Raw genomic sequence first — 27,656 nt, forward strand, 5'->3', positions numbered from 1 at the left:
ATTGTGCTGCCTTCCTCTGCTTGAGCTTGTCTCAGCAGCAGGAGGGCAGAAATATGTCTCTGGACGGTAGCGCCCATTTTGTTTCAGTCTGGGTCGAGAAGGCTGGTACCGGTAAGACTAGGGACCCCACAAAGCTTGCTTCTGAAGGGTGGAATCATTCCAAGGTGTTTGATACCAAACACGACATGGTTTGTTGCAGCCATTTTCAAGATAGCATTTTAAGCGAGTGTCAGGGGGTCCCGTGCTCAGCCCCGACATGGCTAACTGAATGTCCGTCTCCTCAACAGGCGGATTACTACGGGCCCTTTAAGGATGGCCTTTGTGTACGTGACGGAGGCTTCGCATCGGAACCACCTGACTTTTCGGACCTATCAGGAGTGGCGTCTCACCATATGAGGAGAGACCCGGAAGACGCTGGGTGTCCGTCGTGGGAGGAAGAAGTGAGACGCCAGGAGAACCACGCGAGCGGGAGGACGAAAAGCACCGTGGGGACGGATTCCTTGGAAGTGGACGACACCAGGAGCAGAGAAGGTGCCGGACCGATAACGGAAGAGGAGCGGACGGAGGCAGCTGTAAAGCCTGGTGGCCAACGACACTGCGTTTCGCCCAGCCACGCAAAGGAGGACGCGTGGCTCTCCCAGGTGCGTGCTCGTTTGGGTTCTTTGTTAAACTTCAAGAAGGGAGGGACCGGTTAAGGGACCGTGGAAACACCGGGGCACCTCGTTTAGCAAAGCCGTGTATAGCTCACTGACTGTGGTGGTGGTTTTTGCTTTATCCCTCACACCCTCCCTCTTTCCATGAGTTAATAGTAAACGAAACAACCCACTAAAAGCCACATTCGTTTCTTTTCTTCCATGTGCTGGAGTGTCCCGGACCCCGACCCAGGAAGTGCCCAGAGGATTACAAACCTACCTTCGACCCCGTGTCTGACAGAAAGACTTTGTTTTGTTGTACTACAGTCTGTAAACCAAAATAAACTAGATAAGCAGTCGCCCTCTAGTCTTGGCTCCTTCCCTTCTTGTGACCGAAAGGTGACAGCGAGCATATAATGCACCTCTACCTATATGTCTGCCTGTGTCACCGACAACCCAGGAGAATGGTCTCCGAAGGCTGCAGGGGTGCTCTGCTCATGCAGGGGACCCTCTCACATGAAACCCAGCACCCTGCCTTCAGGATTGTTAAGGCCTGCTAGATGGGTGACTTATAGCTTTTAAGTGTAGTTACCTATAGATATAGTAAACCTATATCTAAAGTAAGTGGTGCATGCACCATTTTACACAGGCTGCTTTTATTTCCATTTTGCATGGTCTCTCATGGGTGGCATAATACATGCTTCAGTCTATGGGAGGCCTGTGGGGTACCTATGCCCTGGGTACACGGGAACCATATACTAGAGACTGACAATGGTACCCCCGTCTCCAATCTGGAGTGTACCTAAGTACATGGCATAACATTTTAGGGAGGAAACAGATAGACTGGGGTCCTGATTATCAGAATCCCAGTCAGACTCGTCAAAAGCCAGGAAAACACCAGGCAAAAAGTGGGGGTAACTATGCAGTCAGATCCTACCTTCCTACAAACGTTTACTACTAAAATGTCACCTTTCCTAGAAAAGTGTCACCTGTCCTACTATAGCGTCACGTTTAGTTGTAAAACGTCACTTTCCATACCAGAGTCACGTTTACTTCCAAAAAGTCAGCGTTCCCAATCAAAAGTTACGTTTAGTGGTAATGCGTCATTTTCCATATCGAAGAGCCATGTTTTCTACTAAAAAGTCGCCTTCCCTCGAAAAGTATCACCTTTCCTACTAGAGTGTCAGCATTCCTACTCAAGGGTGGTTTTTTTACTGACACATTGCTATAGAAATTGACAAGATGCAAGTGAGACACAACACATGACAATGCACAGTACATTGTTTCTGACGCTTTGACATTGATTCCTGGCTTCCGACATGATTGTAAACTTCTGAGGGTCTGTGAGTAGATGTTTCCTGAGACTGTGACATAAATGTGAAGACAAGTAATGGTGTCAAACATTTATTCTCATGTTGAACATTTATAAATACTGGTTGATATTCCAATCCGAAACATGTGGATCAAGCAAAGAAATGTTGCACAAAGTGTGCACGTCACTGATTTCCAACAGCAGTGTTTTGGATGGCACCAACATCGATATCCTCCCCCTCCTCCTCCATCAGGTCCTGCTGTTGTAGGTCCCCATCTTAGGGGACATTAGAATGCACACATATATTGTGCAGTATGGCACACACCTGAAATGTCCAGGCAGTGGAACCTGGCCTTGAGCAGTTGGAAGGTTCACTCAACAATATTCTGGTCTTGCTGAGTACCCTGGTTGCAGGTCTTCTCTGGCACATTATAAGGGTGTGCATATGGTTTTATGACCCAAAGCTAAATCCCAAATCCCTGGCCAGTAGCTAACTGTTACTGTTACATGGCAGACCATGTGTGTAATGTGTAGTTACATTATCATACAGATTTCTAACATTGTTTTCACAATAATTGTTAGTCATACAGCTGTTGATAGGTTGACACATTTCGCTTCAGTTACTCCGTGTTATAGCAAATGCTGAGCAAGTGCTGACACATTGTACACTTCTACATCCTGACTGTAATGTTTATCCTGTAGTCTTCTGTGATGTCTATTTGGAGCTGTTCCATTCCACTCTGTGTTATGTGCTCCCACTACATGTGTGATTTGACCGATTGTAGATCTAATATTTGGGTATTTGCTTGCTCCTCCTTATGTAGGTAAAGACATAGGAGTCATGCCTTGCTCTGACACATGCATATGTCTATGGGAAACCACAGATGGGGGTGGTGAGATACATGACATGCCTGATATGCCATGGAGGTGGCATGTAGACTCCCTCACAAACCCATGGAAACCCTCCTTTGCACACATTGATGCTATACAGCATTTGGTCAAGTAATGCATTGCTCTGTACCCTACGACTATTAAACAGCAGCCATAGTGGCATTGCATGTCTGGTAACTTGTGGGTTTGCATGCCACATGTATGAGCCACACCCCTCTTACTTATGGTCCTATCTGCATCAACAGACATAAGGATCGGTATTATGTCATCCATTTATAACTGCTAGTGGGTATATTAGTATTTGAGTTTTGCTTACCCACATGTAGGCCATTCACATATTTTCCATTCTGGAAGTGGTCATTTATGATGGAGTGCTTGAATATGTATATGTCATGCACACTCCCAGGTATTTGACCAGCACATTAGTGAACAGTCCCGATGGTCCACGATGGCCTGGACATTTATGGAGTGGTGTGCTTCCACTTCCTATAGCAATGAGATGTTACTGAAGGGGGAATCAGTTGCACATCTGAGCAGTCCATGGCAACAAGCACGTGTGGGGACCCAGTAATGGCATAGAAGCATTGTTTAGTGTCCACCTGAAGTTCCTGGGTGTTGCAGGTTATCAGACAGATGATAGCATTCAGGACGTAGGGAAGGAATGATGAGAAAGATGGCTGAGAGATTCCAGCCACCCTGGTGACTGTCATCTCAAGGGAACCAAATGCCAGCATGTGTAGTAATGCCATGATTTTCACCTGTGCAGGGATGGTGGTAGACCTGTCAGCTGTTAGCTGGAGCCTTGACACAATTAGCATTAGCAGCTCTACAATTGGCTGCTTCCTCAGCCAGTAATAGGTGATTACCACATCCTCCTTAAGTCCTATTAGAGAGGAGCTGGCAATAAATATGCTCCGTTCTCCTGTGTTGCCATCGTGGTAATGAAGGGGGGGGGTTTGGGGGTTAAGTGTATAGTTATTGCCTTGCGACTCCCAATTGCAAAATGAGCACCTCTATGGTGTAGTTGTGATTACATCCAGTGGCTCTCTTGTGTCATTGCAAATATAGATTTAGTGGTTCCTCAGAGAATTGAGATGGTTGCTTTTCGGTATAAATTATTGTAGTTACGAAAGGGAATTTATGTTTGTGTAGTTGTGATTACAACACTGTCCTGCCCAGCTTCTCTTTATGCAGCATTTGTCAATGTGTCATTTCCTACACATGGGTCGACCAGGCGCAGGATTTTTGACGCTATCCGAGCTCTGCGCAACTCTAGCTATTGCTGCATCACTTTAGTAAAATATCATAAATATCCATGTGTCAGTTTTACGGTGGAAGTTTCGATGGAATGTCTACCTTACATATTTTAATACTTACATGACGTAGGCTGTTCCGACGCTGTTTCCTTTTGATGTAGGACTCCAAAAAGTGATGGATCCTCCAAGATACGTCACCTTGTAAATAAGGAGTAGTGACATTGCCACCAATGCATGAAATGAAATGAAATGAAAATAAAATGAAATGAAATTAAAAAGGTCTTATAACGCGCTACTAAGCCCGGAGGCATCAAGGCGCCTAAAAAAGGAAATCAAAATGGCCAGTTAACCAGCGCTATGGATACGCCTTGGAAAAAAGCAACGTTTTTAGGGCTTTCCTAAAGTTCTGGACTGACGGTTGGGATTTAATTTCAAGAGGAAGGTTGTTCCACAGTTTGGGGGCTACTGTTGAGAACGCCTTCCCACCCCATTTGGTTCTACGAACACGGGGGACCACCAACAGACTCTTTGTTGAGGAACGGAGAACTCTCTCCGGTGCATATGAATGCAGCAATTTCCTCACCCCCTCAGCCCCATTACCATTAAGCGCCCCATAGGTCACACAGAGTGTCTTCAAAACAATCCTAGACTCAATAGGGAGCCAGTGTAATGTTTTCCTGGCAGCCGTGGCGGAGGATAGTCTAGGAACCTCCAGTACAAATTTGGCCGCCGCATTCTGGACTGTCTGTAGACGCTGCACAAGACCTTTATTAGCACCAGCATAGAGGGCGTTACAATAGTCAAGTCGCGAGGCCACCAATGCAATGACGACCTGCTTGCGGGCCTGCGGGGACAAATAATGCTTGATTTTGCGAAGAATTTTAATAATGCCCCAACAGGTAGCGACTGTCCTGTTGACCTGCTGTACCAATGAGAGATCACGGTCAATAATTACTCCCAGATTCTTAGCAGAATCCGTGGGTGTGGGACAGACGCCTAACGAAGGGGGCCACCATTCGGCACTCCAGATGTTAGTGTTTCCACCAAAGACCAGAACTTCTGTCTTCTCCCCATTCAGTTTGAGTGAATTGTTGATCATCCACTCAGCAACCGCCTCCATACAGCTTCTAAAGTTGTACATGGGAGCGTGCACTGAGCGAGAGAGGGACACCAAGATCCCATACGATCTCACCAACCTGGCAAGTGGGGCCACATAGATGTTGAACAGGGTCGGACTTAATGCCGACCCTTGTGGGACCCCACATTGCACAGGTGTGGGAGGAGATAAAAAGTCTCCTAGCTTAACCCTCTGCTCCCTCTGATTCAGGAAAGAGGCCAGCAAGCTTAAAGCCATGCCCTCTACCCCTATCTCCCTCAGACGAGATGTTAAAATCGAGGGAGACAGGGTATCGAAGGCGGCTGTCAGATCTAATAGGATCAGCAGGGAAGTATGGCCCTAATCGACCTCAGTGCGGATGTTGTCAAGCACTATCGTCAGGGCCGTCTCCGTGCTGTGTGCTCTCCTGAAGCCGTGTTGAGACTGATCTAACTGACCCGAGGTATCCAAGAATGCCACCAGATGCTTATTTAGGTGGGTCTCCAGCATCTTGGCAGGAGCTGGGAGCAAAGAAATGGGGCGGAAATTCTTGAGTACCTCTGGGTCTAGTGTAGGCTTCCTAAGGAGGGGCTTGACTACAGCACTCTTCCACTGGTCGGGAAAAATACCATCCCTCATTGCTCTATTCATGATGTCCAAGAGCGTCAAAAATATTGGCACATTGCCAGTGCAAGCTCCTTGTAAATGAGCCCCTGTGTCTGCCAGTGGGTTGTTGGTTGTGTGTGTGTGTGTGTGTGTGTGCACTTGTGTCCATGTGTGCGTGTGTACTTTGCATTCAACTATTTATGTCAGTTAATGTATTCATAATTGTATATTTCTAATACTTGTATATACCATGAGAAATACTGTAGACGATATCGTTTTCTAAAGTTCTGTAATAGAGACTGACTGTAATACACGTTTAAAACATTACCTCCTTTCTGACATTTGCTTAATGACACCATGTCTTTTAAAGAAAATAACTCTAATTTTTTAGGTGTGTGGGCAAACATGCCGAGCACACATTAAATTATATATTTTTTAAGTATTAATGGCCTTGCCGTGTGGATTAAAAATATGTGGAGACAAAAAATGAAGAGCCTGGCAGGTTTCACACGAGTGCAAGCTAAAGGGAAGCTGACTCATGCGTCACTGTCAACTTCAGATTAGCACTGAGAAAGGTGAAATGCATTTTCTGCCCCCTTCATAATTTCGCAGCGTGCAGGGAGCAGCATGATTCCAAAGCATACTCTGGAGACAGGCATTTGTGGTCTTTGTTGCCTCCCATGATGCTCAATAATATGACTCTAAACTAACCCTGGGCGAAGAACTACGCTCCGCTCGCGGAGCTTGCGGAGTTTCGGCAGCTCCGCGTTCCGCGGAGAACGCGTAGCTGTCGATAACTCCGCGATCCGGTGCGTAGCGTAGTTCTCGCGCGCTGAATAACATTATCGCGTGCGCGGCAATGGCTTACCTTCGTTCTGCGTTCGTTTTTTCCTGGTCGCTTGTGCCACCATGTTTGGAAACACTCTCGCACAGTCCCGTGCGACTGTGCGAACGCGATAACGTCATTTTGATGCGAGATAGCGTCATAAGGACGCGCGAGGATGCTTTTTGGTAAGATCGAGTTGCCGAACACGCAGAAACTGCATTCTTGCACAGAATAACTCGCGAGCATGTTAAAACCATAATAAATTACCATTTTGGTTAGGAAAAAAAAGGCAAAAAACCTTAAAGTTGTACCTTTGGCTTTATTTTTAGGGGGGAAGGACCCCTCTTTTTGTTTCTACTCTTGTTTTGCAGAGTAAGGAGGAAGGGCTCTTGAGTTTACAACTTCCTGTTCCTGTCCACCAGGCTCCTCCCAGTGCTTTGTCCATGTGGTGCTCACTTTCCTTTGGATTTGGAGCTGGAAGGATCACTTTCTGTCTGTGTTGGCTGCATTACTGATTTACCTTGGATTTAATGAGGACTTTTTGAATTGGAATTCTCTTTTTCAAGTAAGTTTGTGTAATGTATGAGTGATGTAGACTTGTGCTTGTTTGATTTGATTTTTTTTTAACAACAGTATTCAATCCTGGAATTAAATTATTGATGGAGGCCTGTACTTTCATGAGGTCCCAAATTGTAAATTTTTTCTAACATTGCATTTTGTGGAATTTAAAATGTTTCTAATTTTTAAGCCAATATGTGACCCTAGTAGCTAGTACCCCATGTAGTTAGTGTGTAGGCATGCATGAGTTCATTTTATTAACTTTCTGTGGTTGGCCTGGCCATGTGTTGGCGGCCATTTAATGTTTCCAGCCACTTTGCTCTTGCCATAGGCCTCCAACCTTGTGGCCTACTCTGCCAGTAGGCCATAGGTACTACTCATAGGGTCATGAAAGTTAATCAACTGTTTTTGTGGTGTACCCTTAATGTGAAAAACATGGATGGCTTGGATTGATATAGAAAATCTTATTTTTATGTGTGGGGTATTTCTGGTTTTGGGTGTGTTTAAACTTTAAATACTCTGTCAATTTCTGCCATTAGGTAACCCTAGGAATACAGCTTGGGTAGTTTTGGTAACTTCGCACCATGTGAGCACGTGAACTTACATTTTTTGTCGTGTTCGCGCACTCAATGTACTTGCTCGGGAACGCGAACACGACTTTTTATTCCGTTCGCGCTGCCGAACATGCCGATTTAGCATTCTCGCGGACAATATGTCCCGAGTTGCATAAAAGTTTCTCAAAAATGTTGCAGGTCTTTCTTGTGCACCTAAAAATTCCTCATTTATGTTATGTTCTCATTTTGTTAGTACTTTTCTCTTTTTGGAGCATGGACCACTTCCATTTTCTCTCCTCTGTTATTTTTTTTTTTTTTTTGGGGTGGGGTGACCAATTTGGGCGGTGGTGTGGTGTGTCCATTTTCTGAAGCAAAGCATTGTCCCTTTGCCATAGGCATTATTGTCTGTCTTCTCTTTCTTGTCATGTTGTTGTTGGTGGCCAGGCCATGTGGTGGCGGCCATTTTGTGTATGCTTCCTTTGTGATTTATTTTGCCATGTTGTTGTTGGTGGCCAGGCCATGTGGTGGAGGCCATTTTGTAAAGTTGTCCATGTTGTTGTTGGTGGCCAGGCCCTATGGTGGTGATCTTTTTGTGTATGCTTCCTTTGTGATTTATTTTGCCATGTTGTTGTTGGTGGCCAGGCCATGTGGTGGAGGCCATTTTGTATATACATCCTTTGTGATTTTGCCATGTTGTTGTTGGTGGCCAGGCCATGTGGTGGCGGCCATTTTGTGTATGCTTCCTTTGTGATATATTTTGCCATGTTGTTGTTGGTGGCCAGGCCATGTGGTGGAGGCCATTTTGTATCTACATCCTTTGTGATTTTGCCATGTTGTTGTTGGTGGCCAGGCCATGTGGTGGCGGCCATTTTGTGTATGCTTCCTTTGTGATATATTTTGCCATGTTGTTGTCGGTGGCCAGGCCCTATGTCGGCGGCCATTTTGTGTGTCCTTCCTTTGTGCTTTTGCCATAGGCATAGGCCTCCAACCTTGTGGCCTACTCTGGCAGTAGGCCATAGGTACTACTCATAGGGTCATGAAAGTTAATCAACTGTTTTTGTGGTGTACCCTTAAATGTGAAAATCATGGATGGCTTGGATTGATATAGAAAATCTTATTTTTATGTTTGGGGTATTTCTGGTTTTGGGTGTGTTTAAACTTTAAATACTCTGTCAATTTCTGCCATTAGGTAACCCTAGGAATACAGCTTGGGTAGTTTTGGTAACTTCGCACCATGTGAGCACGTGAACTTACATTTTTTGTCGTGTTCGCGCACTCAATGTACTTGCTCGGGAACGCGAACACGACTTTTTATTCCGTTCGCGCTGCCGAACATGCCGATTTAGCATTCTCGCGGACAATATGTCCCGAGTTGCATAAAAGTTTCTCAAAAATGTTGCAGGTCTTTCTTGTGCACCCAAAAAAACAGAATTTGTCATTTGGTTGTTGTTTTGGGAGCCTGGGCAGGGGTTTCTTTGTATGTGTTTTTGCGGTGTTATGTTTACAACCTCTGTCTTAGCCATGGGCTATTTATTCCTTGCACATTAACCTGTCATGTGCAGCAGGCATCCTCGTTTTTCTGTCCATATTGGTATCTATAGGCCTGCTTCACTTTATTGGTTCTTTCTGGACTTCATGTGGCCTTTGAGCTGTGGTGCTGCTGGACTGGTATTATTAGTCTTCTGTTTTGTCTTTTATACATTGACCTGTGTGTCTTTCAATTGTTCACGTTGCCTTACTGCTTGTTTGACTGATGTTGTTCTGCCTTCTTTACTTGTAGGTGCACAAAAAAGACTGAGGAGGTGCTGGTTGTTTTTTCATCCATCGCTCGTTCTACCGCCAGACGGACGTCCTTCAGTTGGACGCCACGTGTGGTGTGTGACTCATCTGACCAGACATCTCTGCAATTTGTGCTGCTGTGAGCTGACTGACATCAGAACAAGATGGGCCCTAAGAAAGCTACCAGGTCCTCCACCACAAAGAAAGTTGCTGCGAAGAAGGAACAGCAGAAGGAAGTGTCACTTAAGTCTGGTATGGACCCCAAAACCTTTTTTGGCACCCCAAAAGGTACGCCTGCAGCAGCGGGGTCTGGGGTGCAAGCTGGGACCAGCACATCTGCATTAGTGGGGGCAAGCCAGCATCCCAGGGCCAAGCACATGATGAGGGTCGAAGAGGTAGCCAGCCTTCTGCTTGCGAGCAGTGATACTGAGCCAGAACTAAACTTATCGCTGTCTCAAAGTAGTACACAATCCACGCAAGATGGAAGTGCTCAACAACCACCGCCAGCAGTAGATGTTCAACAACCACAACCACCGCCCGCAATAGGAGTTGTTCACCCACAACCACAACCACTTCCCGCAACAGTTGTTGAACAACCACAACCACCGCCCGCAACAGTTGTTGTTGAAAAACCCCAGCCCGCAATAGTACTTCCTCAAGAACAACAACCACCATCTCCGCACCAAATAGTAGTAGTTGTTCCTCCCGAAGTCGGGGCAGTTCAGGAAGTAGAGCCTCCTTCCGAGCAAGAAGAAGAGGAAGCCACTTCTGTAGGTGATCTATTTCCTTCGAATTCACCAAGGGAAAGGAGGGTTAGTGCATCGAGTTCTTCGCAAAGCATCGCTTCCGATGACCTTGATACGGATTGGCAGCCACAACTATCTGCGCATTCAAAGGAGAGACATCCCAAGAAGACCATGCTAGGAAAAAGGAAGTTTCCAGGCAGGCTTGAACTTATGGAGGTCGATGTAGGTGAGCAGGATACTGCTGGTGATAAAGACGGGTCTGACACTGTCATCATCACAAGCGTTATTCCTGGTGCAGAGGATGTAGAGACAAACATTTTCACCCTATCCAGAAATGCTGCAATGACTGATGAGCAGGTACCACGCATAACTCCTACACACTCAACACCCACAGTAACACCAGCTCCAATTTTTTCAACAGCGAAGGCCCGGCAGCATCCGACATCCAGCAGAAGCGCCACTTCAACAGAAGGAGGTAGTGGCAGTACTAGGACTGAGCTGTCCCATAGTCAAATTCCACAATCCTCCAGTCCATCCGGCATTGGCAGTGGGTCCTCCTCTTCCTATGGCAGGAGACAAAAGTTTACCTCCCCAGTGTGGGACTTCTTTACGGTTCACCCAGTTCAGGAGAACATTGCTGTATGCACCATTTGTCATGCCAATGTTAGTCGTGGTAAGCTTGGTACAAACTATGGGACTGGAGGCCAAACGACCCATTTGAAAAAAACACACGTGATCAGGTGGGAGAACCACCTTGCAAGCTTAAAAAATGTTAGCACTCGTGTTGGTGGGGATACAGTGGTACAAGGTCCACTCATGGTTGATCAGGAGGTAGAAGAAGAGGGAGACGATGACCTTCTATCTAGGAGTGGTACACAATCGACCCCTGTCGCCAGCACTGGAGTGGTAAAGACCACATCCTCCGCATCTGCAACTTCTCAGTGGCACCAGAGTCAGCTGGAAACACCAAGGAGTGCAAAGTCTGCGATGCAAGGTGGTCCGTCTAGCACAACTCAAAGACATGCAAAGCAGCTTACCATTCCTAGCATGTTAAGGCAGGAGGGAAAGTACGAGCGGAACCACCCAGTAGCACGTTTATACAATGCCAAACTTGCGAAAATGTTAGCACTGGACCTTCTCCCATTTTCATTTGTTGAGGCTGTTGGATTTCTGGAATTAGTGGCAACCCTCTGCCCAAAATGGAACGTTCCCAGTCGCTACTATTTTGCCCGAGTGGCTGTTCCAGCACTACACCACGATGTGCTGGAATTGATTGGGAAAGCCTTACAACAGAGTGTTGTCCATTGTATCCACCTGACAACAGACATGTGGAGCAGTTGCGATGCTACAGATTTCATGTGCATCACCGCACACTGGATCTCTTTTGCAGGTGTTAAAGACAAGTTAACTTCAGGCCTCCGTGACGTTGCTGGAATTTTTAATGATACGCGCAGACATGCAACTATAGCCATGTTTGGTATGGACAAAAGTCATACTGCTGAAAACATTTTGTCTGACTTTAATGACAAGGTCTTTGAATGGCTGAAACCAAGAGGCCTTAAGATTGGTTTTGTTTCCACCGACAATGGCAGTAATGTAGTGAAGGCAATGAGAGAAGGACATTATTTCAGGGTACCCTGTTTGGCACACTGCATAAACTTAGTCGTGCAAGACTTTCTGAAAAATGAAGCCAAAGTCAGCAACATAATGGCCATCTGCAGAAGAATATGCACGCACTTTAACCATTCTTTCAAAGGACGGAAGCTGCTACGGGTCATTCAGCAAGAGCATAGGTTGCCAGTCAAAGCACTGATACAGGAGGTCCCAACACGTTGGAACTCAACTTATTTCATGCTTGAGCGTCTCTTTGAGCAGTACATCCCACTGAATGCTTATGTAATGTCAAGAAGATTAGGGGATCCTACTGTTAATCTTAAAGCCCTGACCATTGAGATGTGGCAGTGGGACCTCATTAAATGCATCACAGAGATGCTGCAACCCTTTGAGGTCTTCACACGTGCAGTTAGCAGGGAGGACTGTACTATGGGCCAAGCCATCCCATTGTTGTACATGCTTGAGCAACAGGTGAAGGAGGTCTGTGAAACATACGAAGGTGACGAACAAAAAGTTGATGCATATACCTTAGCCAAGGGCTTAGTCAACCGCTTGTGTGAAAATGTAAGGCTCAACAATATTGTGTCAGGTGAACATTACATAACTGCAACAATCTTGGATCCACGGTACAAATTATTTGTCAGCAGTAACGAAGTAATTCCATTTTCAGATGAGGATGTTGACAAGTACAAAACTTCCATAGCTGCGGAAGCTAATGAGTTAGAAACTGAACGGCTGTTACTTAAAGGCCTGCCACTGCCAGCCCAGGCCAGTCCAAGTACTCCTGACGCAAGTTCTTCACAGCGTGAGAGCAGTGCGTCTGCTTTCCAGCAGGCACCAACAGTACCAAAAGCAGCACCTACACGATCTGATTCAGCAGACCCAACCAAAAGCATAACTGATTTTTTTATACAGAAAGGGATGGGTAAGTCCGTTGCTGTTGCAAAGGGAAAAGAGGACCAGCAAAGCCGAGCACCAATGAACATTGAGCGGATGGTTCAGGCCTATCTGGATGACACAACAGAGGTGTTCATGGAGCAAAGCCCATTGGTCTATTGGTATGAAAGAAGGAGACAGTGGCCAGTGCTGAGCAGGCTGGCGATAAAGTATCTGGCTTGTCCTGTAGCCAGTGTCTCCTCTGAGCGGGTTTTCAGTGCTGCTGGTGCCATTGTCACATCGAAAAGGACTAGTCTCTCCCCCAAAAGCGTGGAGCGGCTGACAATGATAAAAATGAATCAACGCTTCATACCACCAGACTATCAAGTACGTGAATCACCGCCGGATGAAGAAAGCGAGTGTGAAGAAGACGTCCTCACTACTGGGTTACATGACCTACTTCTGTCTGAACGCACAGAGTTTGAGGACGAGCTCCTCTTCCCTGACAACTAGGACAGGTATGTTAAAGGAATGATGCAATGCATTGCATAGGATTGTTTAGCCGACTCTGAGCAAATGTGCATGGAATTAAAGTATGCTAGTAGTAACTTCAGACTCACGTGATGGGCAATTTTCCCATGTTATTTAATAATATAAATTATTTATGCACTTGTGACCCTACTACTACAGGTGCAGTCAGTACTTAATTTATCGTTCGTAGTGCATGTTCATGTTGCACAACGTACATTATTTGGTGAAACAGTCCCCCCTCCACCCCCCCAACAAACACAAATGAACTTCAAATGTTTTCTTGTGAAAATAATATCTTTGTTTTATTTTTATATTTTAATAATGATAATAGAAAAATAAAATATATAACAAATGTAACCCCCTGACCCAGAGCTGTCCCTCCCTACCCTCCCCTAACCCCAACCAAATTTCAACCCAAATGTACACCCCAACTCCCACATCCCACCCACCAACAAAAGGATTAAAAAAGGGGCAAAAAACAGGGTCCATTTCAAAGCCGGCGGGCTTTCAGGTGTTTGTCCACCAGTATTTTGACACGCTCCTCTAGACCGTCCTCCTGCTTCTTCCGCTCCTCCTCCAACTTCGCTACCCGGCGGAGAATCTTTGCTTTGAAAGCACGGCACCTACACTTGCATGCATGTGGTTGTTGTTGTTGTTGTGGGGGGGCCGCCGAAGATGTAACAATGCGGCGGCGGGCGGCTGCCTGACCACGGCGACGTAGTCCTGCAGGCTTGGGGCCCGGGGCATTGGAAGAGGCAGCAGCTGCTGCCGCCGCCTCCTCCTCCTCCTCCTCGGCCTGATCCACCAGCCGGCGGTAGGCCTCTACAATTGCCTGCAGTTTCCGCTGCCGGGCCCGGACTGCCAACTCCTTCCTGGTTGGTTTTTGGGAAGGAGTAACTATAAAGAAAGAAACAGAATTGTTAATCCAAACTCCCCGCAAATCAAGAACACAACATTGATTCAACACATAGTGGGCGGCACAGTAGCACTAGCAAGCAAGCTGAGTACCAGAAATAGTGTTGCGTCTATCTTGAACATTCTACAGCCTCTATTCATTTTTCGGACTTTTTGTCACGGCTTTATGTCTGCCCTATTAGCATGGGTGTACTTCAACGGTCACACACATTAGAACGAACACCTGTCTTTTACATATCTCCTTTTGTTCCGGGAAGGCGGGAACACTCTCAAAGTAACATTAATTAACAGGGGGCAGCTAGTAGCACATGTCTAGTAAAGACTATAATACTTTATACCGCGCAACAAACCTTATTTGGTTTGTGTTTCACCAGCAACGACCCATGCACCCAGTCGTCCCCTCCTTCCCTTGCCTTTGGGTTTGCCCAAAACACCGCAGCTGCTGAGACTATCCACTAACCACCGGTATTGGGTGTGTCTCCCAACCACGCTGGCAGCTGTGTTTTCCCCTTTACATGCTTTAACAACAACCCATGCATCCGACTGCTATCAGGCACTTGCATTACTGTAGTGGTAATGCTTAGCATGCTAATGACAAGTAAAGGTAACATATATTTTCCAGTAGAGTACAGTGAGAAAGTTTTCCCCTCCCACCAAGTAATGCAGATCACTATTGAATCTAACTTACCATCGCCCGCCGCTGTTGGCTCCCCCCCCACTGCTGCTGGTGTAGGTGCCTCTGTTCCTCCTGTCCCCGCCGGGAGCGCTGAAGCAGCGCCGCTGTCCCCGTCGGCACTGGTCGATGGTAAGGGTTCTGCACCTATAAAAATAAGTACGCCTTTTTAGATGGATGCACAGCCCACTTTGTACTTGTTCACCAAGAATGGAGTTCTTCAAAACAGTTAAGTCCAACGTACGTAATCAGTATGAGTCCACATTGCATAGTACAGCAGAGTCACTACACATATTATTAGCATTCATTGTTATGGTATGGTACCCAAGCTCATCTCATCTGTCCTGCTACTCTAGTCCTTGGAAATTGGAAGTGAACTATGTAACCTTTGTACATCAATGTATCCAGTTTTGCGCATGTGTTAACTCGCAGCTTGTTGCGCAGTACGAGAAGACGCTCTGGGGCAACACATCATTGTTCAATGCATACACCTGAAGAGGTGGGAAAGTAAAAGGGCCCGTATTTAAGTTTTCTATGTGGATTGTGGGATACAGTTTGCTTACAGGTTACACAACTTCTTTTTAGCATGGCTGCATAAAACTGGCATAAATGTATTTAATACTGTCTAACGTGCACCACTTTTGTCATTATTTTTCGGCAGGTGAGAAGATTGCCTTCTACGAAGCGGACATTTCCATAGCTTACAAAAAAAGAGGAATATCTGACCAGTATACGTTGGTGAGAGGTCTCCGATAGTTGCCACATTTCCCTATTGTGCACTAGTAGCTGTACAAATGTTGATTACTTTATTATGCCTGTTTTAACTCTGGATTTTTTCTGGTGGGCCCTTCAACGTATTGGACGGAAGCACTTAAAAACATTGATGTTACTTACTTACTTCTAACAAAATAAAGCTTTGGAATGACCACTTTGACTCTGAAGTTTATTTTCACTGTCTGTTGTCTTAGAGACTCACACGAGTGAGTGAGCAAAAGGGGGTTTCTTAGCTAACGGTTTGTGTCCTAAAAGCATTCGGCATCTTGGTATTGGGGTTCAGGAGTGTGATTTGAACAATAGACCAATGACTCAGGCCATATAGGCTGACGTTCAGTGAATTGTGCGTTCCTCAGAGTTCTGTGACTGAGGTGTAAGTAAGGTCCAACCTGCCTATCAGTACCAACAACATCCAATTTTCGTGTGCATAGTTACATAGTTGTGCAATATGTATATAACTCCGTAGGAGATAGAAGAATACCCACAAGACTAGTAGTGGTATACTAACGTTTACAAAAATACTAGACAAACATCATTCTGGATGCCTACTTGGTTGCTGTCAATTGACAAAGCACTGCAGACACATTACAGAGGAAAAAACAAGCACTGTTGGACTTACTGGGGACAGCAGCAGGATCCGCAGTAGAGGAGCTCTGTGTAACTGGTGGTTCACCCGCCGACTCGGTCCCTGTATTCTGCTTGCCCCTGGATTCTGTGGTTCATGTAAAAATTAAAATAATAAACATAGATAAATACATTGAGTGATGTGAAACATAGACATAATTGCAAATCACACTGCTACAGTGGAACAGAGCCGGAGGCAACAAATCCATGCCAGGGGCCGCAACGCAAATATGTATCCATCCTTAGAGTATTATTACATTAAGGATATCTATTGGTGCGGTGGCCCCTGAAGTTTGGTGCCCCTGTGCAGTTGCACAGCTTGCACATGCCCCCTAGAGCCGGCCCTGGCTGAGGTAAGAAGAACAAAGTAACGTTAGCATTCTTTGCAAGAAAAGGATTCCATTCATGCAGAAGAGAAGGCCGTGAAAAAAATGCCACAATATGCAAACAACGTACAATTAATAATTATCCATCCACCGCTATTTCACTGACGGACAAAGGAAGGACAAGACTCTATTAATAGCATTAACTAACTCCAGTTCTCAGCAATAAAGAAAATCTCACATCAATAAACAGCAACAGCTAGCGCCAAGTTGAAACAACACGCAAGAGCCAGTGAAGAAGAAGAACACTGTCATACAATGACAGTAGATATACCGGAATACATCGCAAATGTAACTAGGGGCAACAGTCATCGCGTTACTTATTCAGCCAATATTTACAAAGATACAATAACAATATTTAGACAACTATATATCTATATATGTATATATATATATATATATATATAATCTATATGTATATAAATATATATATATATATATATATATATATATACACACTTTATTTTTGGGGTAGCCACTCACCAAGACCCACAACCTCCACACCAAGCAGGTCCAACAGGTCCTGCTCACGGTCCAAAATGTCGGCCCAGCGGTGGGACAGCTGATGGTGGGTACGCCGGATACCGGAGCAGCGGAAGACTGCACGGCGCACCTTCCCCCACCGCCGGAGACGCTCTTCAATGTGCTGGTATCCGGAGCCGGGCCTGCCGCCTGCTGCCAAAGTCAAGGGGAGGTGACGTTGGATAAAAAAGACCAGGGCGGCCAACTCCTCCTCCCCAAAAAGTTGGCGGGGCGTCACTCCTGCCGGGCGCATTCTGCCGCAAGGCAGCCTGGTTTTTTTAGGCACAGCCGCCTTGCCCTTTGAGCCGCCGATTCTGCTGGCACCCTTCACCATGGTTCTGGGTGGAGGGGAGAAGGAAAGTTGAAGACAAAAAGGTTAGGGGAAGAAAGAAGAAAGATAAAAGAAGGAAGTAATATAAAACAAGAGAAAAGTTGCAAAAAAAGTGGTAAAAGTAACAATAAAATGAGAAATATAAACCTAGGCACAGACAGAAATAGGTACGAAGTAAAGAAAGTTAGAAAAACTGAGGGAAAAGACCAGGATGGAAGAGATAGGAGTGAGATGCTGAAGTAGGCCCAAAACCATAGCCAGAGTGTGAAATCGAAGATGGCTCTGCCCGTCGCGACCGCCGCGGTAAGTTCGCGCGATATTTGACGCGATCACGCACTTTGGCAGTGCGAACGAGAAGATGAGTTCCCGAACATGTCTAACACAACGCGAACACGTTACTTGTGACCCGGAACCGGAAATAAGGGAACGCAAGCGGGCGGGACAAACCTCATTGAGTAACTTAGCGCGCTAGCTATCGCGAGCATGCAGGCAGCGCCCCGAACACGCGCACCGCGCTCCCGAAGACGAAAAACGGCGCGCGAACGGGTCTAGCAACCTACTACGCATGTCCGCGGAGCTACGCGTAGCTCGCGGAGTGCAAGTGCGTCTTCGCGTAGCTTCGCGGAGTGCGGCTACGCGAACTACGCCCAGGGTTACTCTAAACACTATAATTTGATGAAAACTTTGACAGGGACAACCTTTGCATTAGTTCTTAAATTTAAACTTCAATCCCAAGCCAAACATTGAGGAAATGTATCTGGAAAACTGACGTGTAGCATAAATGAATCAACAGTGACAGTTTCTAAATATGAAAAAGTGAAATATAGTGTCCCACGCCAACCTCCACGGATTTTTAAGCATGTGCAATATAATTTCCTGTGCTCTTATCAGGAGGTTGTCTCTTTCTCATATCAAAAGTGGACTACAATCCCACCATGCTGCACAATTTATTACACTTCCTTGACCTTTCTGTGTTGTAACCGAAAATGTACTAATTTCCGATATTTTCAATCACTCTCTGTACGGGCTCACGTATTGTTTCTATCTCGGTTTGCTTTTCTGAATTCTATTAACCTTTGTTACACTCGCAATCAGGGAGGGTCATGTTCCATGCCCTTGGATTGAGAAAACCCGCTAGTTAAAGTGTAACATATCTTTTCAAACTACAGCATGAAGAAAACCTTACGTTATGTAAGCAATACCACCTCATTTTGTGTTGGCCAGTCACTGCTGCTCGGCTCAATGAGGTTAGAAAGCTATATATAAAGCACTCAAACTACACACATGATTATGTGCTTCTAGTATGTGCGGTCTGTGTTGGAACCACCGGTCCAGGGCTAGGCCAGCGGGATGTTATGTGGGGTTGATGCATAGCCCCCGAAACGCGCGGCCGCTGCCTCGCGGGACACGCCGTCTGTAGGAGCGCCTCCCTCTAGGAGCAGCCGGGTTGCACAGTGAGTGCATCCATGTTACACCCCCTCCCGCCCAGTGGCACCAGATGGGTGTGCACTGGCCAGGGCGGTCGAGCCACGCTCGAGAGCCGCCTGAAGAAGGGGGGTGTTGGGTTAACCGCCCGCGGCTCGGCCGCAGTGATTGCAGGGTTAGTAATGGGGATCCTGCACAAAGGCTTAATCGCCACGGTGCAGGAGGGATGGCGGCAGACCAATTGGCGTCAGGGTGGACATCTAATGTGGTGGCGTCCTCACGCGACTACCCCTCCCCAACCCCCTTGCTTTCTCCCTCTACCCGCCTGGTCTCCCCCATCGGGGTTGTACTGAAGGCTGGGCGGCCCCGTCATGGCCGCAGGGTCGGGGGTGGCAGAGTCCAGGTAGTTCGCCGTGTTACGGGTAGCGGCAAAGAGGCGCACCCCCTCCCTTCAGATTGGGCCAAGGCCCGAGGGGTCGTGTTCTGCCAGCAGCTACAGCCTATGCCATGCAGCTGGCTCGCTTGAGAGCGCCTTGGAGGCAGGGGCACTTAGTGCGGGTTTTGGGGGGGGGGGGGGGGGCGCAATGCTGGCAGTTCTGCCCCCTCACCTCCGGTAGCTTTGAGCCTGGGCTCGTGCTGCCTGTCTCCACGGGACCCCGGACCACTTTCCCCTGGCCTCCACTGCCTATGCACGGTCAATCCTATGGCGCTTTCCCGAGGCCGATGGCCCGGGCAGGGTTGTTTGTAGGAGGGGGTGGGGGGGCTGCCGCATAGGTTCCCCGGGTGCTGCACCACTCCGAAGCGTAATGGGTGCCAGGGCCGCGGCCCGATTCCTTTCCTGCCGGGAGGCTGAGTAGGTCTTACCTCCGGTACAGGGCTGGGTTTGCCTACGATTCGGGATAGGGTGGGCACTGGGTGGACCTTATCTCTCGCTGGACACATGGTGCCCGCCGGGCCTGGTGACTGGTTGGGATGCCCTGGTTGAGCTGGGGGCATGAATAGACTTTATCATTACTCAACCATATCCCCGGAGTGGTGACGTCGGCCTAGGGAGGCCCCCGCCTTCCCCATGACCCCATCCCATGGTTGTGGTGCCCCGCGTCACAAGCCTCCTGCCGCGGGTGGTCGAATAGGCAGTCCTTTTTCGGGGCCCGACCCGCTGGGTCCGACGAACGTCAGAATGTAGGCAAAGGGTTTGAAGCCCATTCCCTACCAGCTGCTACCTACCCTGGGACCGCATTGGCATAGGAGACGTGAGCGATTGGGTAGAAGCTTATTCTACCTTGGTTCGTGCTGTCCTGATAGTTACCAGCGTTCGTTATTATAAACAAAAAAGCTTGGGCATGCGATCCCCTGTGGGCTTGAATTTTCTTCCATGGGGTCCCCCACATATGTAGGCAGTTTGGCAGGTGTTAATGGATAGCAGGGAGGTGCGATATTCATCCCGAGGCAGGGCACCCCCCTTGCTATCGGACTGCTGGTTGTTGTGCCGCGGCCATCGGGGGCTGGGGGGGATATACGCCGTGTGGGGTTTACCAATCATCGATCATACCAGCTGTCCTCAATTACATTTGTAAGATGTTACAGATTACTCGAAGGTGAGAATAGAGGGGACATATAGCTATTCTCAGGTCGGGCAGCATACCAGCCTAGCTAGATCCTGAGCAAGTTTTTTGGCAACGCCCTCAAATACATTGCGAGGGGCTGGGCCCTAGCAGGCGGCGCAGGTGTGATGTCTTCTTATGTATGAATAAATAAACTGCAATCAAGTAGACTTCAGCGTAGGTTTTATTAAACCTCAGCCACAAACGCTCAGAGTCAACTGACTCAAATCACAGTAAACATTCTAGAATACAGAATGCCAGCATGGAATTAAATGACACAAGTAATAGATAAATTAAAGAAACAAAGAAGAAATAACAGGTTAAACACAACATCACAGCAGGCACCATTCCCTCAAAGGGGAAACCGCAGGGCAGGCCCTGCATAGGGGCAGGAGCAGGCAGCACGGTCCACATCAGCATGGGTACTCCTGATCCCCAGACAGCATGTTTACGAGGAACGCTTGGAGTCTGTGCCATCTCCATGACCCTAAACAGCCCGGTGGGGTCGACCGCAGACTGGGACCAGGGTTGTACCTAGGTTAGTTGAGTTCGAGCGAACAGGGGGGGGGGGGGGACTGGAAGCTTGCTCAATATTATACACAATCCTTAGGTGCTGCATCTCTTCCTATGCAGCTAACTACCATTGGCATTGTCACAGTCATGAATTGTTGAGGGAATTAGTCTAGCGGTGTTTGACCACCGGGTGGCACTGCCGCATTCTGTTACATCCGGCACTCGCTTAATTCAGTTCTACAGCCTGCTACCATAATTTATAGTGTTTGTGTGGCATGGTGATGACAAAGTTATATCTGCACAAAATCGTTGTATTGTCAGCGGGTTGTTGGGGACAAGTTTATTTTTTTTCAGTTTTATATAGCGCGAACTAGACCCGATACATTGGGCATCAGAGTGCTTTACATAGCACCAGTTTCGTTACAGAAGGACACATTAATTTTTGTTAGGCACAGGCAGATTAAGTGATTTGCCTAGAATCACAGGATGTTGAGCGTCGTTGCCGAGACTCGAACCCGGTTCCCCAGTTTTGAGGTCGACCGCTCGAGCCGTCCACGGTACTTTTCACATTCCCCTCGGCCTCACAAGGGCAGTGCTGTGGTTCGTTGAAAAGGATGTTCCCTTCGGCTCACACGAAACACTTTCAAATCCCGTTTGATATAGGGTTGTGGCCAGGGATACACTTTGGTATACGGCATCAGGACCACTCAGTCCTAGCCGAAGGCGTGCCCCCTTTGGTATGCCCAATTAGGACGGATTTGCACACTGACAGATCAAGCTCAGTTGGTTTTAACCGTTATTAATATTTTCACACTGATATAAACTGAATGGGCAACTTTCAAACATCATTTCACACTGTCTGCAGTAACCTTGGGCCTATAAGGCAGATATCTTTTTGCTATAAATAATAATGCTGATATGGCTGTCTGAAAATGAAATTGTTTTCCTAATACTAATTTACCAGTGCCTCGTGGAATTTGAAAATTTTTTCTTACAGGCATTACATTGTAGTGTGGGTAACATGCTACTGGGCCATCTTTCTTTAATAAGGGCCAGAGCTCACTTCACAGGGTGTTAACTCAGACTTGCAGAATGAGTCCTTTGAAATGAAGCAATAGGCGCCGGCCGGTCTTCACAGCACTGATACACATATGATTGTGCCAACACCACAAAATGTATAACATGATGCACTTTTACGGTATAGTTGTGCTAGCAGGTGCATGAAGGGCAGTGCAGGCACAATACTTCTATACTCACTTTCTTTAGTGACATGGTCAGTTGGCTGATGCATGGAACCCTGCTAACAATTTCCCTTCACCTCAAACGGTCAGACCTCCCAGGAATTTTACGATCTACATACAATAAATAGCCAAATTCCACTTTTGTAAAATTGCATCAATGTGTGTGGGTTTGGGTGAGGGTGTGTGTTTAATTTATGAAACAAAAAAAAAGTGAAGGGAAAGAGGTTGTGCAATGCCAATTCTCCCACGATGCAACCCTTAGTGAATAATCCTAATTACACAAACTGCCCACGTGGTGGGGGGGTGGTGGATTTGCGCACCCCACAAAGCCCCCTGGCCAATAAATTCCCCTCCGGGACCAGCTAGTGAATAATCTAGCCCCGCAGCCTCACGAAAACCTCTGCCCAGGACCTTCCGTGACTCCGTGCGGGAGTGTAATCGCGCGCCGCCGTCCCTAATGCCAGGCCAGACACCACTCACTCATCTCGCCAGCTGGCATGACGGTGCCCGGCCACAATCGCCATGCCTCCCCGGGGTCGGTCTGGTCCACTGGCCTTGAGTTAACTCCCCTGCCCCATACCGAAAGTTACCCGCCCGGCCACGCAACCCCACCCATTTCGGAAGGGGGGGATTGTTGCTGCATTTAGCTATTAGATGCCCGATTGTGTGAGCACATAATCGACAGGGAATTTTGGAAAGTGTGGCTGCTGAGGGGCTCAAGCATTGGGCACTCAAGGTTCATGTAGGGGCCATTGTTAAAGGTGGGATCTTTAGCCAATCGGACAATTTTGGGATCCGGGATTAGTTTGTATTGTCACACTCGCACAACTGTGAGGGTTAGTGGATTGGCAGCAGGAGCAACGTGTGGTGTAAAAATAAGTGGCCGCATGTCGGGATCCCAGGCAGATAGTTGCACAAGGGTCAGGGTTAGTAGTTGTGATCTTATGATTGGCAGCATGGCAGGAGAAATGGGTGTTTTAAAACAAAGTGGCCACCTGATGGGATCCCGGGCAGATAGCTGCCCAAGTGTCAGGGTTAGTAGTTGTGATGTATGATTGGCAGCATGGCAGGAGAAATATGGGGTGCAAAATGAACTGATGTCTGCCTGGCATGGTTCCCCATTCAAGCACTTAACGATTGAAATCTGTGAGGTCCTGGGCAGGGCTCAAGTCCTAAAAAAAGAAGTGGGGGGACTCTCCAATTTAGGTGGTGTCACAGGAAGTGACATCACGACAAGAAGTGACATCACGACAGGAAGTGACATCACGACAGGACGTGACATCACAACAGGACGTGCCATCAGAACAGGAAGTAACATCAGAACAGGAAGTGACATCACATGAGGCAGATCTATCATTTGCACATATTGCAAGATTTAACAATTGAAGCTGCTCAGTACTTAAGCCTGTGACTTAAGTTCCCTGTCTGGGGGAATTAACAGCCCAAATATGGATGAAGTTTGGCATACAACTACATTAGTCAAGCCATTAAGTGCTGTAAGTGAGTCATACTAAAACATGGCACCATGAACAAAAGCAGAGTTTGTGTCTTGAAAAAACCCAAAAGAAAACCACATACTAGAAACCACAATAGTGATTATCCAAACTATAAAATGTATTACGCTACCTAGAACACCACATTTAAATAGGCTTCCGACACAACTCCAGCAATGCGCATCTTTTTGCACAGAGACCAGACACTAACTTGACCTGGCTGTTATAACTTTCAGTTGTTTGGCTAGTGGTAACAACTCACTACCTCTGTCCCCAATAATCACCTGTAGGAATTCTGACCCTCTGATACTTTTTTGTGATAAACATCTTTTTGCACTGACAGATACCTCAGTTATACTGACGTATCTGTCCTTCGTTGCGACATGATGCGCCATATTGTAAATATGACGCATCATTGGTGTCGCAAGGAGAGTGCACTGAAAAGTGGTGCAGCAATGCACCACTTCTTGTAAATGAGGCCCAAAGTGATTTGCCCAGAATCACAAGATGTTGAACTAATGCAGGGACTCTAACTTAGTTCCTGAGTTCCAAAGTTGGAATCTCTGGTCAAGGTAGCCTCACAGCTAGGCCTGTGCAAACACACCAGTGCCCCCCTCCCCCCACACACCTTACACTCAGTGCAGAAAGACACAGCCTAAGGTGACAACACCTGGCCCCTAGCAAAGCCCTTGAATACTCCCTCCATCCCTGTCCACCAACCCCTGAGTATGATGTGATGGCCCAGTGGGGGAGAGGCCAGGGGAAAGACAGTGCTTTTGGGCTGGGTCGAACCCAAGGTGGTGATGTGAGAATGACCCTACAGCCAGAGCAACAACTGGCCCCCAGGCAGGCTGCTTTCCACTCACCCCCTACCCAGCCCATTACAGCCTCAGGGATATGGCCTGGCAGAAGTGGAAGGAAGCAAAGAACAAAGCTTCTGGGCCGGCCTCTAAGGTGAAGGATGGAGGGGGCAATGTTGGCTGAGGTGAAGATGAGCCATCGGCCGTTATCACCGGACACTGAACCCCCTAGTGAGGTTGCTTTATTCTTCAAGTCCCGTCTCTGTTTGACAGACCAGCAGGGGAGAAGGAACACTACTTTGCCTGTGCAGCCCCGAAGGGCTAAGCTGAGGTCGCTACGGCAAGCCTTGTGACGCAAGTCCCTGCCCTGACAGTCAGCCTACCTTACAATACCGCAGCCTGGCCGGCGGGCTGCCGAAGATAGCAAGGTTCTGTGAGCCAGTTGACACAGGGCTTAAAAACCGGCCCACGGGTGACACTTGGGTGCTGGCCCCTCGTCCAATGCCTGATTGCCTATCTTCCCAATCCGACCCTGCTGGTAGGTCACTGTGCAATACAAAACATACTTCTGAGTATGAGAATTAGTATTCCAAGGAGCACAAGTGAGTAACATATTGCAGTATAACAGGAAACCAAGCAGGGCCGCCAACTGTCCTCATTGCTTTTACAGATAGTGAGGGATTCTTTAATTTGTGCTATATGTGAAAGAAATAATTACAGCTGCCCTAAAATACCGAGGCAGCGACAATACTATTATTTGCAGAAGATGCTGCAGTTTTTCTTGCATCCAATAAGTAAAGTGTTTAAGAATGAATTGCCTGTAAAATATTTATGAATTCCGAGTCAATGAATCAAAAACCACACTCCTGTTTTTAGAATTTTGGGAATTAGTCAATGAAATCGGAGTGAAAGGTAGCAGAAAAACAGCTTATTTGGGCATATGAATCTTCAGAAAGGCAGTGGGAAAGTAAAGCTTAAACGCATAGACTTACTACAATAAACAATGAAGGGCCTTAAAATATAGCAGCCTATGGCCGTACTTCCATAACTGTCATGCTCTGTTTCAAGGCCTGTCATTACTTTCAGAAGAGCTTCTTTAACCAATTGAATGTTATTAAACCATCTCGTCGGAGCATGGAAAAAGCCCTGAACAGTTAGGGAGAAGCATCAGCAACCTTGGACCTAAGGGGCCGGGGGGGGGGGGGGGGGGGGGGAGGAGGGTGGTAGGCTGCTAAAAATTTCGGGAGGGCTGACTCTTCCAGCATGCAGAGTGGAGTTGCAGGGGCTCTCAGACGGGTGAAAAACATCAATGCCTCATTCACAAGCAAATGGTCTTTTAAAGACCTGTTATGTACTCGGGTGCGGCTGTGTGTGTGCCCGGGAGCTGTCTCAGCCCGGGCTGACACACACGAGGGGGTGGGGGGGAGTCCTTTGAGCACAACGGGTGTTGCGCGCCATACCAAATTATACCTGCTCCGGCCCGGCCTCCCAGTCATGGACACTGCAGAAGGCACAGCAGGACTTTGATAGGTAGCGCATTTGCGCGCTACACGAGATTGACAACAAAGGACCGGTAAGTCTCTTAGAAAGTTAGGGGCATCCGTGCAAGCAAGTAACTCGCCATCGTAGATATGCCAGCTTTTGAGCAGGGGGGATGGCGTCCACCCTGTAAAATAAGTGGGGGGACGCCGTCCACCCGCGTGGTCCCCCCACTCGAGCCCTGGTCCTGGGGCACTGCAGAGACTCAGCACTGCATTCTTCGGGGGTCAATGATACTATACCATTAAATCGGGCAACAATAACCATGTTGTTCAGCGCCAAGATACCATTGGGTGAACATATCCACAATCAGTTGGGTATGGAAATTATATAGACATGTTGTGAATTGCTATAGACTCACTCAGAAGTGTAGGAAGCAAGAGTTTTGCACACATTTCCATAGGCCGTAAGGGTGGGCAGGCAACAGGTTATACCCAGCTGAAACAGCAGGCCTCCCTGTGTCGGATGCACAGTAGACATACTTATTGGAAAGGTTTTATATTTGAAAGGTTTTGTACTTGAATGGTTTTATATAGCCCTGGCTAGAACCGGATGCATCAGAGCGCTTTACATGAGTAGCAGACCATAGTTGCAGGTTACATCGTTACAAAGGATACAGTATTAGAGCACAGCTATGATGAAAAAGGGTTCAGGCAGATCAGGTCGTTTACCCCTTTTCTAGGTTTGCCCGGCGTTAGCCGCTTCTCACCCAACTCACGATTACCCAAATAAAGAGGCAGGCGCTGGAGACTGGAAGGCAGGAAACAGGAGTTTATTTCCGACGGAACAGAACACGTCAAATCAGACAACAGGGTATCTTCTCGAGGTGCTCTCTCGACATCTCTGAGGCCTTGCCTCTTATACACTGGTTTATTACTTTATTACAGGCAACACATTCTTAGTAATGCTTTGAAGTACGGAGAAAGGCGTCTTTGGAATCCCCGGTTCAGGTCCGCTCCCACACATATCTACAGTAGGAGTCCCCACCCCTAATCTCAGCATGATGGCCATCGCGCAGCTGGGTATTCCGCTGGGAACAGAAATGCGGGTAATCGATCGGATCTAGGGGTGTGAGGGCATTGATTAATCCCCGCTCCTTTGAAGTGAGGCGAGGTCCTACTGTAGGGCAATAAACCACATCTGTTGGGCTAAGTGATGGCCTGGGGTCGGGCCGAACAATCGGGCAAGGAGGAAGAGGTTATCAAAGGGCCTGTTTTATGAATGAGATGAAAAGGGTGTGGGGGGGTTCAGCGCGGGATGTGGCTCGGAGGCAGGGTCGCGCTGGAGGTGCGTTTAGGGCCAAGCAGGAGAGACCGGGGGCTGTCAAAGGGGGGGGGGTGTGCTTGCGAAGCCGGGGTGTGAGGGGGTGAGACGCGCTGGCTATCGGCAGTAGGCAGAGGGGTCATGGCATTCAAAATGGCTGCTGCTTACGCGCACGCATGGATCTGAAAGGAGACAAGATGGCGCCGATAATGTTTACGCCACAATCTAGATTTTAACAGTTACATAGCTACATGTTCGGTCGAGACAAACAATAAGGAC

General features: G+C 47.4%; 1 protein-coding gene across 1 annotated transcript; it reads left to right on the top strand.

The window, feature by feature from the left end:
• Positions 1 to 9,111: 9,111 nt before the first annotated feature.
• Positions 9,112 to 15,785, top strand: LOC144755748 (zinc finger BED domain-containing protein 6-like). The gene is made up of 2 exons (XM_078644964.1): positions 9,112 to 13,264; positions 15,527 to 15,785. Exon 1 carries the CDS (start codon positions 9,675 to 9,677, stop codon positions 13,257 to 13,259), a length of 3,585 nt encoding a protein of 1,194 aa, XP_078501090.1. The 5' UTR covers positions 9,112 to 9,674; the 3' UTR covers positions 13,260 to 13,264; positions 15,527 to 15,785.
• The last annotated feature ends 11,871 nt before the right edge of the window (positions 15,786 to 27,656 follow it).

The sequence above is a fragment of the Lissotriton helveticus genome, chromosome 1_1 (assembly GCF_964261635.1).
Source record: "Lissotriton helveticus chromosome 1_1, aLisHel1.1, whole genome shotgun sequence".
In the NCBI taxonomy this organism is placed as follows: Eukaryota; Metazoa; Chordata; class Amphibia; order Caudata; family Salamandridae; genus Lissotriton; species Lissotriton helveticus.